Genomic DNA, 16387 nt, shown 5'->3' with positions numbered 1-16387 from the left:
TTTTAAGAATTATTCTAGGCAAACAATGGAAATTTTTTTTTATTTCAAGGCTAAAAGATATAAATCATTAGCTTGTTGATGAGTTAAGTGTTCCTAAACCTGATATTTCTCTTTGTTGATTCGAATTTGTTATATCCCATGGTATGTTTTTAACCACCTTTAACCGAATCCTCGTGCGTGATGAGATTCAGCACCCGTGTCTGCTGTCATCTCTACTCGAAAGCTACCAAGATACGAGTGCTCGTACGAAATGAACACATGCTTGCCGCAAGTGCCGCCAATCGCAACCGGTTGGGATTGCTGCATGCAAATGTTCCACGCAAACAAACAATGCAGATGTGGCTGGTGCTCCTCCTCCTCATCCTCCTCCTCCTGTTCTTGCTGCTCCTGCAGATATACGTGTATATGGTCGTACCTCCTCCTCGACTCCAGTGGTTCCATGTTGGCTGTGTCATCAAAACGGACGTTAATCATACGCTTAGCAAGCCAGCCATCGCCGATGGCCATCGTCGCTTTAGCCAGAATGTCCAGGTTATTGAATTAACACGGGTTTGGGGTCCTGGTCTTGGACTCGGGGTCTCGAAACCTGCAGTATACTCATACTATATATATAGTCGAGTGTGTTGTGGCTTCTGGCGGGCAGACAAAGTGTAATTGTTGTCGCCAGCGCTTTTGGACCGTCAAGTCAAAACGTAACTGTCACACTGGGTTTGACATGTTTTTTAACACTAATTTTACACGCATTTTTAGAAATCGTCAACTTCATCAACAGCTGTCATCATTTTTTGAGCGTCGTCACGTCCGCTCCCCAATGCAGTTGTAATGGAGTTGAAGTTGGACAGTGTCGCCCGATCGCCGATAAGCTGCCACGCCCCCCTCTTCCCCTACCCCCTAAAATTTTCCAAGATATGTACATACGTATGTATGATGCACTTGCTGTGCCAAAGCAGGCGGCAAAGCTGCTTTTCCACCAGCAACACCAACATGCACAGCAGCAACACCAGGCGGCACAAGAGCAACTCGCAAGTCGGTTGCATGCAATATTGTCACCACATTAACGTCTTGGCCTTTTGTGGCCAGTATTTATGACTTTGTGCGTGTCGCACAATCTGGAGACCTGGGCCATGGGATTTGGCCGGAGATCGCCGCTGGGTTGGCTGGTTTGGAAAGTGAAAAATAAGTAAAATTGTAATCGCCTTTTGCCGTAAAATAGTCAAACGAAATTGCTTTATTACATTCGGGAATGAATGCGGCCATGCGTGCCGGGCGTTTTCCATACATAAACCCCTTAGTGGCCCAGTGGGATATCGAATATAGGTATGTGGGCCCAAAGGGATTACAGGCCCGGTTAGCAGGGCAATAAAGTTTTAAATAAATCATGTTTGTCAGTTACAAATGGTGCACAGAAAGAATTTAAGATCTCTTTTAGCTGCACAATATTATATGGCAATGAATTTTTATTAAATTCTTGGCATGATAATACTATTCGAAAAATAACAATTAAAGTTGGTTACAGTTGGTTTAAAAATAATATTCCTATTATCTTCAAAGCATGTTCAATACAAATTATACTTTCAACATGCAAAATTCGCTTTTGTATAGTTGAACTAAAAACTATTACCATTTTTCTATGTGCAGAACTAGGTGCCAAGAAAAATGGAAGTTCCAATTGGTTTTCCCCCACCATTAACAGTCGGCTTTCATGTTTAATGTCTCACTTGGCGCACTCGCATTCCGATTGCCATTGCTCTGATCTTCGGGCCAGTTATCGCCGCTATAAGTTCTAACATGCTGCCATAAATCCAAATGCAAAACAGACAGTCAAGAGCAGAAATACTTAAAAGCCAGAGATAAGCCGGCAGCGATATGGTTGAGAAACCAAAGAGACACATCACCATCAACAACAGCCGAACATAGAGAACAAATTAGCCAACAAGAAATGAGACAGCCAAATGGCAAGAGCATATCATTTAAGAGGTACTTCAAATAAATTACCCAATACCAGAAATAGAAGCAGAATCCACAGAATCCCAGTCGAAAAGTATTAACACCGCCAAAGAGCTGAGGAAATGTAAAGTTATTCGAGACAAGCCGAATTCGAAATATTCTTTCGAATGCAATTAATACCTACTATAGTAATAAAATAAACATTTAATTCTTTGGAACTTTCGGTAAATATTTGTGGGTTATTTACAATGAAGTAAGGTTTTGTGGTCTTATGTTGTAAAATAATTTACAACTTATTTATGAACTACAACTAACTGCAAACATATGCGGCAGATTACGCTAATTATCTTTTTAAAACGGAACTTATGACCAAGAGGAAACTTAAATAGGAAACCATAAGTTCAAATGATAGCACCAACATGAAACTTCGAATCGAATTGATAACATATGTTAGCTATGATGAAGTTCCAAATCCCCGAAAAAATCCAATTGACCAACTGAAGGGTAAACCAAACGCCAATAGTTGTTGTTTTCGGTTGTCTATGATAGCAGCGGCAACAACTACAAGAACAACTGCAACATTGGCGACAACTTTGTAAAGTGTCAAAATAAATTCGATATTGTGGCTTAAAAAATGTTTATGGCCATGAGATAAATGCGCGACATTTGTGTAAATTACACGACAGCGGCAGGAGCAAGGAGCAGGGAGTTTTGGGGGCAGGGATCATGGATCAGGAGGCCGAAGGCAGGAGGAGGGAGTGGCCACCGCTGGAAGCCACGCATGCTCACAACTAGCCGCCGTTGTTGTTGTTGTTATTGTTGTAGTTGTATCTGTGGCTGCTGCTGCTGCTGTTGTTGTAGGTGTTGCATGTGTTTTATGGCGCATGCGATCAACTTGTTAAACTGTCACGTTAAATTTGCGTTTTATGTCAGGCGGCAGCGGCAGCAGAAACAGCTCCTAAGATCATCCCGTCGAGAACAGAGTGCAGTCAACTCGAATGCAGTGGCTTATCAGCGAAACGACTCCACATCCGCCATAGATGGACGCGTTCTTATCGCCGCAGAAGCCACTTCTGCCACCGAAGACGAAGTCGCAGGCGGATGGTTGACATTTGCCTATTTGCAAAAGGCCACTTAAAAAAAAACAAGAAATTAAATCGAACTACTTAAACTCATTACATTACAAATAATTTAAAAAATATGCCTTAAAACTTATAGAGTTACCCCTATCTATATTTTTTCAATATTAAGTTTGGCATTTTCGCTTCGAGAAATTAATCTTAAAAACTTATATTATGGCTTGAAATGTTTCATTGGACATAACATTTGGATAACAATATTAATTGTTTATCAAAAAGTAACTCTTTAAGAGCAATGTCTTCTATATTTTCTTTGATCCTGATTCTTTCTGTGTAAGCCAAGGCAAGACTCCACTCCGTCGATATTGGCGACATCGTCATCGGTTTTGTCGTGGGTGCCGAGGCTCCCTGTCTAACCCATTTTTTTCAGCTTTGTCCCTCGCCTTTTTGTTTATGTTTGCTAATTGTTTAGGTTTTATTGAATTTCATTGAGTGCCGCCTGCCAGAGACGAGGACGGAAAACCGAAATGAAATTGAAAATGCCTCATTATGTACCGAGTACTTGTGTATATAGAAGATCGGCGGCATGGGCGACGCGGAGCAGTTGCCTCGGCTTTTCCACATCCAGTCGCGATTCTGAGCTGTTTGTGGTATGTTGCTGAAGTTTCTGTCGCGTTTGGCAGACTTCGTTACCAACAATCGCGCCATGATTCCCGGGCCAAAATCGGAGGAGCCAAGCGCCGGCGAATTGGCAGCCGAAATAGCCAACTATGTGAGTCAGAAGCGACTTATCGGGCCACTCAGTCGGCGAAATGATATTGGAATCGAGGCAACTATTAATAGTTCACAGTTCAGTGATCAGCAGCCCACGTCTTATCGCCATCGGTTAGCAGTGAAAATCCCATTGGGGCCGAGTTTTACTAAATCAATTAATTAATTTATGGCCAGCCTGTGCGGGGCAATCGTTGAGAAACAATCTGCCGATCGTCCGCACAGAGCCAAAAAGGCCAAGCCCCGCATCAAACTTCCCCCACCCGGCGATCGGTTTCAATGTAAACAATTTGAACAAGCCGGCTCTCCATCTTCGAAATACAGGGTGTCACCAGATCTGTACAGTGTGTGTTGGCCAATAAATAGACCAGCATTCAAATCGATCATGTAGTGTATTGTGACCCAATCCAATTGTTTTGACAGGCTCTAAACAATGACATCATCGATGATGTTCTGATTTGTTTGACTGGAAATTGAGCCACTAAATTCAATAGTTCAAGGTTCGGTTTCAATGTCCGGCTCAATTATTTTTGGTCTGTGTTCACTGCTAATAAACACACTAGTGTGGCAATTAAATATTTAAAGGGTGTACTTATAGGAGCGTGCTTTCAAGCTAATCTCTTGTTTGGTTTTGTTGCTCTGATTCACTAGAGGTTTTTTCCTTCTGTTGAAATGAAACAGTTTTTAATTGACTGTGGACTGAGTCAAGTTTTTCTCTTATTGAAATTCTTGAAAGTTTTAGTAATCAAAGTGAAACTTGAAGTCTAAAATACTATAATAAAATATATATGTACGTAAGGTATAAAATATTTATTGAAGGTTAATTTATACATGCAAATATTTGTAAAGCATACATACGTATTTATAAAATACTTCCAGACTCCCGAGCAAATATTACTTCCCGATAAAGGGGTGCTCAGAAAACAGTTCCAATAATTTATAAGTCACTTAAAATTATGTGCACCACTCAATGCAATTATCAATCCGCCATGCTCAATAGAATGCTCCAGAAGCTCTCAGTTCCAAAATTAGATTAATTAAAGAACAAAGTCAATTAAGAAATCAAGTCGATTGCCTCACCCTGTAGATGGCTTAGATGTATATATACTTACTATATATACGAAGCGGCAGAAAACCCGTGCCTGCCATATCTGATGAGCATGAAGAGTCAGCGTCTCTGGCAGCCGATTGTGCTGCGGCTGTGAAACTGGAGCAGCTGTTTAGAGCCCCTGCTCCAGATCCCCTCTATAAGTCCACATCCCCGACTCCCACTCCACGGCCCCCTGAGACTTTATTTTCATTCATTGGGTGGGACGCAGACGTGGACATGCCCCAAAAGAGATTGAAGATAGTAGATCTCAAAATTAGAGATTGACACTCAGAGAAAATGGTTAGCTTTTTCATCAGCTGATCAGTAATATATTTAAAATGTTCATAAAATCATTCTTAATAAGAACAGTAGTTAGAATGTCTTATAAATCATGAAAATATTCACTATTTTTTCAAATCCTTATATCTCAAATCATAAATATTTTTTCCTGTGCACAACTTAACTAGGGGCAGAACCCAAAAACGGAAAGTGAATGCGCCGGTGCACGCGTCTCGATCTGGGAATTGGGAGTTGGAAGTTGTGAGCCGGCGGATGGGTGCTTTTTCGGATGGGATGGGATGGCTTGGAAGCTGGCTAGTTAGCTCGGTTCCGTAGCATCGTCATCATCATCAGCGGCTTGGCCGATTGTATCAATTCAATTGGACGCAGCAGGTGATTAAAAATTGGTTAGAGCCACAAAATTATCAATGTGAGATCGTTGATTGCCCGTGGCTGTTGTCTTTGTTGACCGTCATGTCTACCTGTGTGGTTGGCTTATATTATGGTCTCCAATACCTTTGGGAGGCTCAGCTTGCTACCTCCAAAACACCCATAGTTGAGTCGTTTTATTTGATTTGTGTTCGATTGGATTTTAATTTGTAAAGTGGAGGCTAATTAGAGCGTCGATCATTTCTATGAGTTTCACTTTTCAGCGCTGTGAGTTGGGAATTGGAAATTGGGAGGAGATGGCGATGATGACAATCATCATGATGATTATAATGATGATGGAGTGAAACATGGCAATGGGGAACCTTGGCCTGGCGCGTGGGCTTGTTTACAGCGAGTTGAAGGTTTCCCACTGATTTCGGTTTCGATGTCCTATTTTTTTAAGGTCACCTCTTGGCTGGGCAGCGATGGAGCGGAAAACCTACAGAAGTTTTCCCAATTGCAATGGGACAACGAGGCGCAGTTGAGGAGTCAGGAGCAGGAGTTTGAAAAGTACTATTTTATAGCAATGGTAGGTGGATAATTCCCACTTTGTTGATTTAATTAATATGTTTAATATATAATTTATATTCCTTAGAAACACCTGGCCAAAGGACGCGACTTGCATGCCGCTGCCCTGAAAGTGTCTGTTCTGAGTGAGAGCGCCAATAACCTCAAGTCAGCTTTGGATCAATTTGCCCAGAAATTGGAGCTGGCTCATGAGCGTTTCGAGGCTGCTGCTCGTCTGCTACACTTGCTGACCCAACATCAGCGGGAGTCCGCAGCCAGGGAGGAGCTACAGCGCCTGGCGGAGCAACTGGGAGCCACCTCTCTGCTGGAGAAACACTGGCCAGCGATGAGGAAGAGCCAATCCCTTCCGGTGGCCAGCAGCACACCAGCGCCTGCTGCCGGAAAGCGGGTGAGCTATCGCTGCAGTTCGGCCAGTGGCAGCTCCTTCGAGGGAGGTCCTTCGAGCAGCAGCTGCAGTTGCTGGCGAGAGAGTCGCAACCTGGAGGACATGGACCAAATGGATGAGGCGGAGGAGGAGCAGGATCACGATTGCGACGGCGGCGACGGAGAGGAGCACCAATCCAAGATCGCCGACTCTGGAGTTGGCGTTTGCGATAATTGCGAACGCAATCCAAAGTTGGCTAGAATCTGCTCGTGCCAGAGTCTCAACGAAAAGAGGTTGGCACTTGGCAATCTTTAAAAAATATTATGAAAATAATGTTCTTATTAATCTTTCCAGTCACGATGAGCTGCTCGAGGACGAGTGCTTCGATCGACCCTCGAAGAGATACATGGATATGCAATCACCCATGGAGGCGAATGCCCATCTGCAGTGCCATGGCTCCAGTCTAGAGCTGCCCAAGCTGGAGGAGCTCAGCTGCCTGGATCCCAAGATACAAAAGTAGGTATTATAGCCAACATATGGAATCTATTTCTCAACCTCTTAACCAACAGAACGCTTCTATTGATCATGCGCGAGATGATTGGTACTGAACGCGACTACGTGCGCTCCCTGTACTACGTGATCGAAAACTATATAGACGAGCTGCTGCGCGAGGATATTCCCCAACCTTTGAGGGGCCAACGAAACGTGATCTTTGGCAATATCGAGAAGATCTTCGAGTTCCACAACTCTCATTTTCTGGGGGAACTGGAGCGATACGAAAGGAATCCGCTGAAAGTAGGAGCTGCCTTCCTGGAAATGGAGTCCAAATTCTATTTGTATGCCCTCTACAATAAGAACAAACCCAAGAGCGATACCTTGCTGAGCGAATATGGTAGCTCCTTCTTCAAGCCGAAGCAAATGCAGCTCCAGGATAAATTAGATCTGGCCTCGTATTTGCTGAAACCAGTGCAAAGGATGGGCAAGTATGCTCTGCTCCTGCAGCAATTGGTCAAAGCCTGCAAGGGAGTCGAAGGAGCAGCTCTTCAAGGAATTGCCGCGGATGTGGAGGAACTGCAGAGAGCGGAGGAAATGGTCAAGTTCCAGCTGCGCCATGGAAATGATCTACTGGCAATGGACTCACTCCGCGATTGCGATGTGAATGTGAAGGAGCAGGGACGACTGCTGCGCCAGAATGAATTCCTTGTTTGGCAGGGACGCGGTGGCAAGAAGACCCTGCGACAGGTGTTTCTCTTCGAGGAACTGGTTCTCTTCAGCAAAGCTCGTCGGTTTCCCGATCATAAGGTAAGAATGATGTAGAAATAAATTAGTATTATAATTTGGAAAAGGATCAAAAACAAAGTATCAGCTTTAAAATTGTAAAAAATAAATTATAATTTTCGACCGTCGACGTAGGTAATAAAATAAACCATTTTTTATTTCTCCTGCTTTATCATTTTCCACACCCCAAAGGCAACTTATGGGAGGCTTAAGGTACCACAGAAAGTCCCCAAATATTTAAGACCTGTCTAATCGATTTCACACATATTTCCCCACAGAATCTGGACATATACATTTACAAGAACAGCATAAAAACTTCAGATATTGGCTTGACGGCGCACACGGGCGATTCGGCAACCAAGTTTGAGATTTGGTTCCGAAAACGAAAGCCGGATGACACTTGGATGCTGCAGTGCATGTCGGAGGATATTAAAAATGCCTGGACCGAGGAGATCTCCAAACTGCTCTGGAAGCAGGCGAAACGAAACCGAGGTTTGTTTGGAATTATATCAACAATAATATATTACTAATTTATTCCCACCGACTTTGCAGAAGTTCGTCTGGCGGAGATGTCCTCGATGGGCATTGGCAGCAAGCCCTGTCTGGATATTCGACCTAGCAACAACCAGATCAGCGACCGCTCCATTCCACTGGCGCAGTTGAACAAGAGTGAGTCTTGAAAACTCTAAATCATTTAAATTAGTAATGTAATTTCTTTTGTTAGCTCCCAAGCTGCGTCACTCGGAGCCGGGAAAGGGCAGCATGCGGCGTCCCAACTCGCTGATCTCGGAGAGCTCTTTGTCCAGCGGCACCAGCACCACCAGTGGCTCCTCCGTCAGCGGTGGCTCCTCGTCGGGTCACCATGACGGCGGTGGCGGTGGTGTTGGCAGGCACAGTCTGCATTTTGGCAAACTTCCTGGACCACACAGCAGCAGCACCACCAACTGCAGTGCCACTTTGGAGCTGATCAACGAAACGCAGGCCCTCAAGCTGGGCAAATCCTCCAGTGGCGGAGGAATCAAGGGGGCGGAAACTGCAGCCGAAGGAGGCAGCAGTAGTACGGGAACCGGAAATGGAAACGGAAACGGAAAAGGACTCGGAGGCAGCAAACGACACCACAAACGATCGACCACCATTGTCAGCCAGCTTTCTATGGGTATTGAGCTTGAACTGTGCTACTTCTTCTAGACGCACCCCGTAGAAATTAGTTGATCCCTGTACATAATCTCAACGAAATCCCCCCAGTATTACTGTACATAATCCCCACCAAAAAACACGAACAAAAACAATCCTAACCCGTAATCCGTGTCTGTCGTGTGCTGCATGTTTGTTATATGTTATTTGCCGCTTTGGTGTCCTGTGTTCTCATCCGATATATAATACCCAATGTGTGTAAATATATACCCCCATTCAGAGAGCGGCATAGTCTCCGACATGTGCGTCAGTCCGGACCAGGAACAATCGCCGGCGGAGAGCAACCGGAGCAGCTGGTCCACGTCCACGACAACGGCATCCGGAACTTCGACCACGAGTGCTTCTACGGTGATCCTGCGGCGATATCGATCCTACGCCCATGCGGCGGAGTCCGCCAGTCCGGACAGCGGCAAATGAGGAACTCCTGGAGTATCGAATCTAGCAGTAGAATCTATAAGAACCCCCATTTATAGCTTTAGCAGAACGGTTTCATCGGATCCAGATAGTACGTCATTATCACGATCAATTGCTTATTTTATTTCATTATTTTTGTTATTTATTATTTATTACATTTTTTAGTTTTTGTTAATTTGTCATTATCGCTGCTGTTCCGTATTTGGCCTTTTTTTTCGCAAAACCCATATTTAAATTATCGAATTCAGCGTGTCAATGTCGAAGCATATTTCATATATAGTTCTTAGTCCATACAATCGAGCGATGTGGGAGCCATGAGCAGCACCGGAAATGGGGCGTGGCCGATTCCCAACATATCTGAAGCGAAGTTCATTACGTACAGTTAGTTAATATGTAACCTAAGTGCCTACATTTAAAATAATCGTAAACGAAAATAATAAATATATCTATATCATAATATTAAATCGATAAGTATAAGCGAAAATTTAAAATCAATAAATGTTGCTTCAATGTAAAACGACAGTTCTCTTTTTATTTCAAAAAACCCGCCAAACTACATTAAAGCTGTTCTATTTTTAGAACCCCTTACGATTCCCAAGTGCTTGTTCGCTGATGTGTTCATATAAATAAGGGAGAACTGCTAGCTTACAGTCTCTAAATGATATGATGAAAAAATTTACTACCCGAACCATCATGTGGGCCTTTGCCATTTTTGGTAAAGGGACGTAATTCTGATTCAGTCAAACTGTTTTTGCCTTTTTCGGTTACAGTTTTATGATTTTTTATATAAAAATATAAATTTCGTTTACAAATAAATAACTTATAGGAGCTTTTTTAACCGCCGTGTAGAGTGGATATAAAGAGCACATTGTCGTTGGGCTGCAGCTCGTAATCTAGCTCACCCTAAAAATAAAATTATTTATTAAACATTTTATTGTGTACCTGACCTAAACTTACAAGCAATTCCCAGTCAGTATCGTTTATAAGAACCAAAATTCCTGGCCGTCTAGGAAGTGTAAAAAATAAATAAAATTTAAAGTACAATATAATCAGAGTAACTTACACAGTATCACCTTGCAGAAAGAGTTCCGGGCGCTCTGTTAAAATATTTGCATGCATCCACTTGAGCAGGTTTGAAATGGTCCCTTAAAATAAACAAAAACTAAATGCAGATTCCAAAGTTTTTAAAAATCAACTAAATCTTACATTTTTGATCACCGTCCAAGGCAAGTTGTCGCCGTTTGATGTTTCCAAAAAGTAACTCCGCTCCAGCGCTGTGTCATAAACTCAGCTTAATAAATATGTGATATAAGTTAAAACTATAATTACCTGAATTCCAATATTATTTTTAATTCCGGCGTGCCCATCATATGTTCGTTGTAAACAGAAGTGTGACCACCTTTCAAACACCGGACAATCATCAATGCCGCAAATAAAACGAAACCAGTCTGGCAACTTCAGATTCAGAACTCTCCGAAATAAGATCCAAGCAATTTCCGTGGATATTCTTTGTTCTTGGAAGTCCCTATTTTTTGGAGAACTAAGCTCTTTTCCTTTCTGCATTTCTTTCATATTTTTAAGTGTTTGATAAAAAAGTTCTTTTTTACCAGAAGCTTAAAGAAAGCTGAGCTTACGTAAACCCTTAAAGATTTATTGTTTTACAATTAAAAATATAAAAACATTTTTCCTGCAGAACCCAGAAATAATAAAAATAATAATGTCGAATAGAGATTTAAGCTTTGGCGAGGGCATAGAATTGGTGCTCGAAATGATCTCAATTAAACCGAAGGACCGGCAAACTTTTAAGGAAGATGCTCAGCAAATAGAAAATGAACTTATTCGGGCGATTTCCGACCTAGATCCGTTTTTTAAATCAGCTTTTCAAGGATTGGCTTTGACGGGCAGCAATCTGGATAATGTGAGGATCAATCTTCCGGATGAGTTCGACATGCTGACAACTGTCCAATTGCCATGTGAAGTAAAGCCAGTGCCGATACAAAGCCACCGTAGCTACTGCCGTTTAAAGGTCAGTGGGAATAATATTCCCTTTCATCTGGTAAACCAACAAGGGAACGATTACTATATTAGTCGTCGGAAGATTCAGTCCTGGTTTCGGGATAACATTAACGAAGTTATCCCCAGTCTGAACAACATTATCTGTGGAGGCGGACGATCCTATGAATTAAAAAACATAACCGGAGGCCATGTAGCACACACCATTAAGGCTATTTGCAATTCAAATCCTGAGCGTAAAATTTGCTTTGACTTTGTGCCCGCTTTTCCATTCCCCGCATCGGATTGGCCCAAAGATTTTCCAAAGAACAAATATGGATGTTGCACTTGGTACGCCGTACCCAGTAAAATCCGTTCACCTAATGCTGTGGACGATCCTTTGTCTTTTATCGTTTGTGCTCCCTACTGGGAGCGAATGGTCCCTGAATAAAAAGCAGAACCTCAAAGATGGATTTCGGTTGTTGAAATCCGTACGGGATGCTAATGATATGCCCATGATATTTAGCTATACAATCAAAAGTCTCTTTTTAAACGCCGCTAGCAGAAAGATGATCAACTGGAATCAATCCCCAGGTCGAATTCTTATTCGGGTAGGTGCTTTTTCCCTTTTGTGGTGGACTTTGTTATTTATACCCCCTATTTAGGCAATCGATTATATGGCAAGGTTCATACAGAGGGGATTTCTTCCGTTCTACTTGGTTCCAGATGCTAATGTTTTAGAGGCCCTTTCCAACGAAGAGAGACGAGACTACTTGGTAAAACTTTACCGTATCTTACGACGTCTCATTAAGTGTCGCAATCGCGATTCGATGACACCAGATGATACCGAGTTTATTTTTAATATGCGATTTTAATAAAACTCCTTCCATCAACATTTGCTGCTAGAATCCCTTAAGAGTTAAGAAACTTGTTTCACCATTTCGTTTATAACTTACATCACAAAAAGCGAGAAATATTCCTTTTTTTGTTATGTACAAGTGTTTTCCTTACAAAGGATTTTATTTTATAAATAAATCTTGTTATCCTGCCATAAGAATAGCCTTTTTTTATTACTGCTCCTTAGACTTTACGGGCTTTTCGGGATTTGAGCTAAGATCCAGTTTGAAATCGATTGGTTTGTCGTATCCCATAATCCGCACATAGTGTTCGGGGTCATCGAAAAGCGCGGGGTCCACAAAAAGCGGACGTTTGTTGACCAGAAAAGATGTGAACATGCCGGGGACCTCTGGCACAACCACATCTTTGGGTTGGAATTTCGTCTGCAAATGGAAATTCTCAGTTAATTGGAGCTAAACCCTTTATTAGGTATCCACCTTGATCTTTTGCAGGAGAATGGAGATTGTGGTGGCTGTATACTCGTCCGTTTGGGGATTATAGTGCAGTTCCGTCACATATTTCTTGGTGATAAAGTGCAGCAGCAATGGAGTCACAAAAGTGAAGAATCCACCGATGGTACAAAGGAATACGGCCATTCCGGTGCCTCCGATTTTCATTCCCTGTTCGAGGAGAATCGGCTGGGCAGCCAAACCGGCCAAACTGGTGCTCAACGAGAAAAACTTAACCATTTTCATCCGGGGAGCAAGAGTACCGTAATAAATCCGCTGCAGTGCATCCTCGGAATCGGTTTTTGTGGATTTGACCGAGAGCCACCTGAATTGTTGGAATTTTTGTGGTTCGGATTTTTGGGGTTTTGTCGTATATCCAGCAATACATCTGCAACTTTGTGGTAGGGAAATCTGGCGGGAGGCATTTCCCAGGACCACGGAAAATTGTTTCCCGCGTGGCAGTACCGTTCGTAAAGCTAACATAATATATTTCACTAGTTTTAATTTATAAACAGATGTTTATAGATGAACGTTGAATAACACGAGCTGCAGTAAGACCATCTGTTAACCGCTTAAAAATCCCCGCATATTAAAAGTGTAGATATACTATCTGTGTTTTAAAATACCGAAACAGGGTAAGGTTACACTGTTCTTTTAACGGAAATTTAAAATAAAGATTAGATAGACTTTTAAAGAATATATTACGCAAAATTAGCTATACTCTTAAAATCGGAAAAAGCACGTATACTTTTTTTTTATAAACAACAACTTTTAATTTCTATTATGTAATAAAAATCATTAGAAGCCATTTAGGATAATCGACATCAACTTTAATGAAAATATGAAGTTTCATACTCTTTAAACATCGTTAAAAAACTGTTAAAACATTGAATATGTTTAAAAGCTTTTTACCGGTGAGTGTACGTTTTCGCAATGATTTCCCAAACATCCGGACAATACAGCTAATAATTTGGCAAAGGTCGAGTGCGTATTGCAGATTGTAATTGATTAACAATGAGAGGGGAGGGGGCGGGACCACACCCCTTGCGGTGCTATCTGGAAACCAAAAACACACACAGAAAACTGGCATGTGGACTCGAATTAATATGCTCGAATTAATGGCAGCTGATGGGTGGGCGTGGCAGATGCGGCTCTAGTTACCACTAGTACATGCAATTTGTCGCTGTTGGCGGTGACCGGCGTTTAACCACATTTTTAATTTATGTTGCTTTAATTGTTTAAATGGAATTGCACACACAGAGGTTATGGTTACACGGGGTTCTCTGCCATTTTTGTATTTTATTTTTTGTTTGGCCCATCAATTGTTGGACTAGTGTGCCAAGTGCACGCCTGACTGAGTTGCACTTTCAGATCCATGTCCAGTTGACCCATCAACCCATCCGCCCATTCCCGGAGTGCTCCCCTTTTTGGATTCCGATTCCGGCAGTTGAGTGACAGGCGGGCGGAGATCTTGAAATTGCTTTAATGCAGCGGCCTCCGGTTTCATTGGGCTGCATTCAGGCGTCACTAATCAACAATTTTCAAAGTGACCAAAAATCACATTTGATTTTGAATTGCCCCAGTCATGTGGAGCTTTATCTCCCTCTCTATCCATCATCTATGAGTCCGTCTCTTTCTCGACGGCAATCCTTTTGTTATCCGTGCCTTTTGTTGTCATTTCATTATTGTTATTTCATGCATCATATTCATTCCACGACCATGGATACACGGAGAAAAATGCAAGAAACTGATTGAAAGTAGGGATGCATCGGGATCCAACGACTCTTAGATAATGTTAACAACTATTTTAAAACACAACTCAGAAGACCAAAAATTGTTTGATCCTTTTTTTTGGTATTATAAAAGTAGATAAAATCAAAATGCTTTTTAAAATTTCCTAGAAGTGCAGTTGCTGCTTTTCAATTGTTTGGTCAAAATTTCAAATGCAGCAGGAAAAATAATTCATGGCGAAAAAAACATCGCTGATATCTGAACGAATGGCAAGGCAGGAAAAATAGCAGGAACACCATATTGCTCATTCAAATTCGCTGTGATATCAATTTATTTTTATGCTTTGGTGACGATTTTCATTCCCCATCACCCCAAGAGTTCACATTACCCATCTGCCACCAATCCTTCCTACCTACTAGTATGTAGCCAAAATTATACCACCTTTGCATCGTTTGGTTGCCTGATTGATGGGATTTTCGTTTGCAGTTGGCAATTTGTTTAATTTGTTTTATTTACCTTTTTGGTCGCCCTTGGTGGCGGCTTATTTGTTTTAATGGCTTCATTAATTTATCAAATTATGCTACATAATTAATAATTATCGTGAATCCTTTACAATACGCAAGGGTAATTCACTCAAATACCACCGCTTTGTAATTTTTTCGTCTCAGTTTTAACTCATTTCTGCAAAGTTCGAAGCTCATTTAAGGGTAGTGTTCGGTTTCAACAAGGATTTGTTTGAATAAACCTGGCATTAAGTTGGAGTTGCGAGTTGGAGGGGCTTACGAATTGGTTCAAACCAAGTTTGAGGCCTGAATATAAAGGGTTTGATGCAACTCAGCAGATGGAATGGATTCCACATTCTACTTTGACTCGTACTCAAACCGAATGACTTGAGTGATATCCTTGTATAAGTTGTAAGGACTTGTATACGATATTTGAGTTATATTTGCCCTACCCCTGTATAAGTTAGATAATGTCTTATACAGCATTTAGAAAAAGTAACTCCATTTTAGGAACGTCTAACAAAATTATACGAATTCCGAAACTATTTACATTTAAAGAAAAGTGTTTGGACATAATTTTTTTACCCACCCAAAAAACATTTTAATTCTGGTTAAAAAAGTGGTAAAAGGTTATCAGCGGCAAAGTAAGACAATAAATATATAATAACACTTAACATGCTTTAGGTGGAAGCCAAGCAGATACTGATACCAGAATAATGTTTTTAATTCCGATATAGAATAACACTTCTGAAGCACAAACGCAGTGTTTAGAAACCGAAACAAAAAACCTGGACTCATTTACGCAGCTAAAATGCAATTAGGACACGCTTTACAATTAACATGCTAACGAGTCCAGGAGAAAAAGCCGGAAAAGCGTCTGTGGGGAAAAAAGCGAGAAGAAAGGTCAGGAAAATGGGGTGAATGGATGGGCGGATATGTGGCTGGTCGCTCGGTAATTGTAGAATTTGCAGTATCAGTGGTCTGGTTAGATGTGCAATAAATCATTTCAAATTCACTTTAACACGCGCATGCAGCGAACTGAAGTTTTTCCAGGGTGGAGCGGGGAAAAACGCACACCGTTTCCCTGGCAATTTCAGGATGGGTCCCCGCCCCCGGAAGTTGAGTGGGCGTGGCTTAATGTTAAACTAAATGTTGGAATAATTACAAGCTTAAACTATGCGCATATTCAGAGGTAAAAAGTCGAGAAATTCATACAAATCGGCGAATAAAAGAGTGGGGAAAGGTCGATAGCTCGCACAGGTGTTCCCCGTGGGAAAACCCCACGTTTGCCAGGCCCTCCAGTGCCAAGTTCTTGCCATCATCCAATGGACCAAAACACTCGGCACCCGTAATTCAAATTCACGCTCACCCGGAGCCATTATTATGTTTCGTTCCGTTGTTCTCCACAAATTGGTAGTTCATTTTGAGCACATTTCGTGTGC

At 41.9% G+C, this 16387-nt stretch overlaps 3 protein-coding genes across 8 annotated transcripts in view; 1 reads left to right on the top strand and 2 right to left on the bottom strand.

Annotated features, from left to right (window-relative positions):
- The window catches only part of LOC108086975 (puratrophin-1), a 48721-nt gene extending 38831 nt beyond the window's left edge, over positions 1-9890 (top strand). For 5 of the 6 annotated variants that reach the window (XM_017184090.2, XM_043209192.1, XM_043209194.1 and 2 more), the window contains 8 exons: positions 5999-6124; positions 6191-6780; positions 6842-7003; positions 7057-7789; positions 8044-8257; positions 8318-8434; positions 8490-8921; positions 9180-9890. In XM_017184090.2, coding sequence (XP_017039579.2) covers positions 5999-6124; positions 6191-6780; positions 6842-7003; positions 7057-7789; positions 8044-8257; positions 8318-8434; positions 8490-8921; positions 9180-9376 — 2571 coding nt within the window. In that variant the 3' untranslated portion in view covers positions 9377-9890. The remainder of the gene's footprint in view (positions 1-5998; positions 6125-6190; positions 6781-6841; positions 7004-7056; positions 7790-8043; positions 8258-8317; positions 8435-8489; positions 8922-9179) is intronic. The other variant, XR_006245823.1, reaches the window with a different exon arrangement.
- Positions 9891-10123: 233 nt separating this feature from the next.
- LOC108086976 (ubiquitin-related modifier 1 homolog) lies at positions 10124-10774 on the bottom strand. Its single transcript, XM_017184091.1, has 5 exons — positions 10703-10774; positions 10580-10647; positions 10437-10518; positions 10331-10379; positions 10124-10276 (listed from the first exon to the last, which is right to left on the bottom strand). Exons 1-5 carry the CDS (start codon positions 10741-10743, stop codon positions 10208-10210), a joined length of 309 nt encoding a protein of 102 aa, XP_017039580.1. The 5' UTR covers positions 10744-10774; the 3' UTR covers positions 10124-10207.
- Positions 10775-12331: 1557 nt separating this feature from the next.
- Positions 12332-13265, bottom strand: LOC108086964 (transmembrane protein 70 homolog, mitochondrial). Its single transcript, XM_017184077.2, has 2 exons — positions 12700-13265; positions 12332-12645 (listed from the first exon to the last, which is right to left on the bottom strand). Exons 1-2 carry the CDS (start codon positions 13192-13194, stop codon positions 12436-12438), a joined length of 705 nt encoding a protein of 234 aa, XP_017039566.1. The 5' UTR covers positions 13195-13265; the 3' UTR covers positions 12332-12435.
- Between the last annotated feature and the right edge of the window lie 3122 nt (positions 13266-16387).

The sequence above is a fragment of the Drosophila ficusphila genome, unplaced genomic scaffold (genome assembly GCF_018152265.1).
Source record: "Drosophila ficusphila isolate 14025-0441.05 unplaced genomic scaffold, ASM1815226v1 contig_106, whole genome shotgun sequence".
Taxonomy (NCBI): Eukaryota; Metazoa; Arthropoda; class Insecta; order Diptera; family Drosophilidae; genus Drosophila; species Drosophila ficusphila.
Note: the sequence above shows the minus strand (reverse complement) of the source record. Positions and strands in the feature narration are given on the sequence as shown.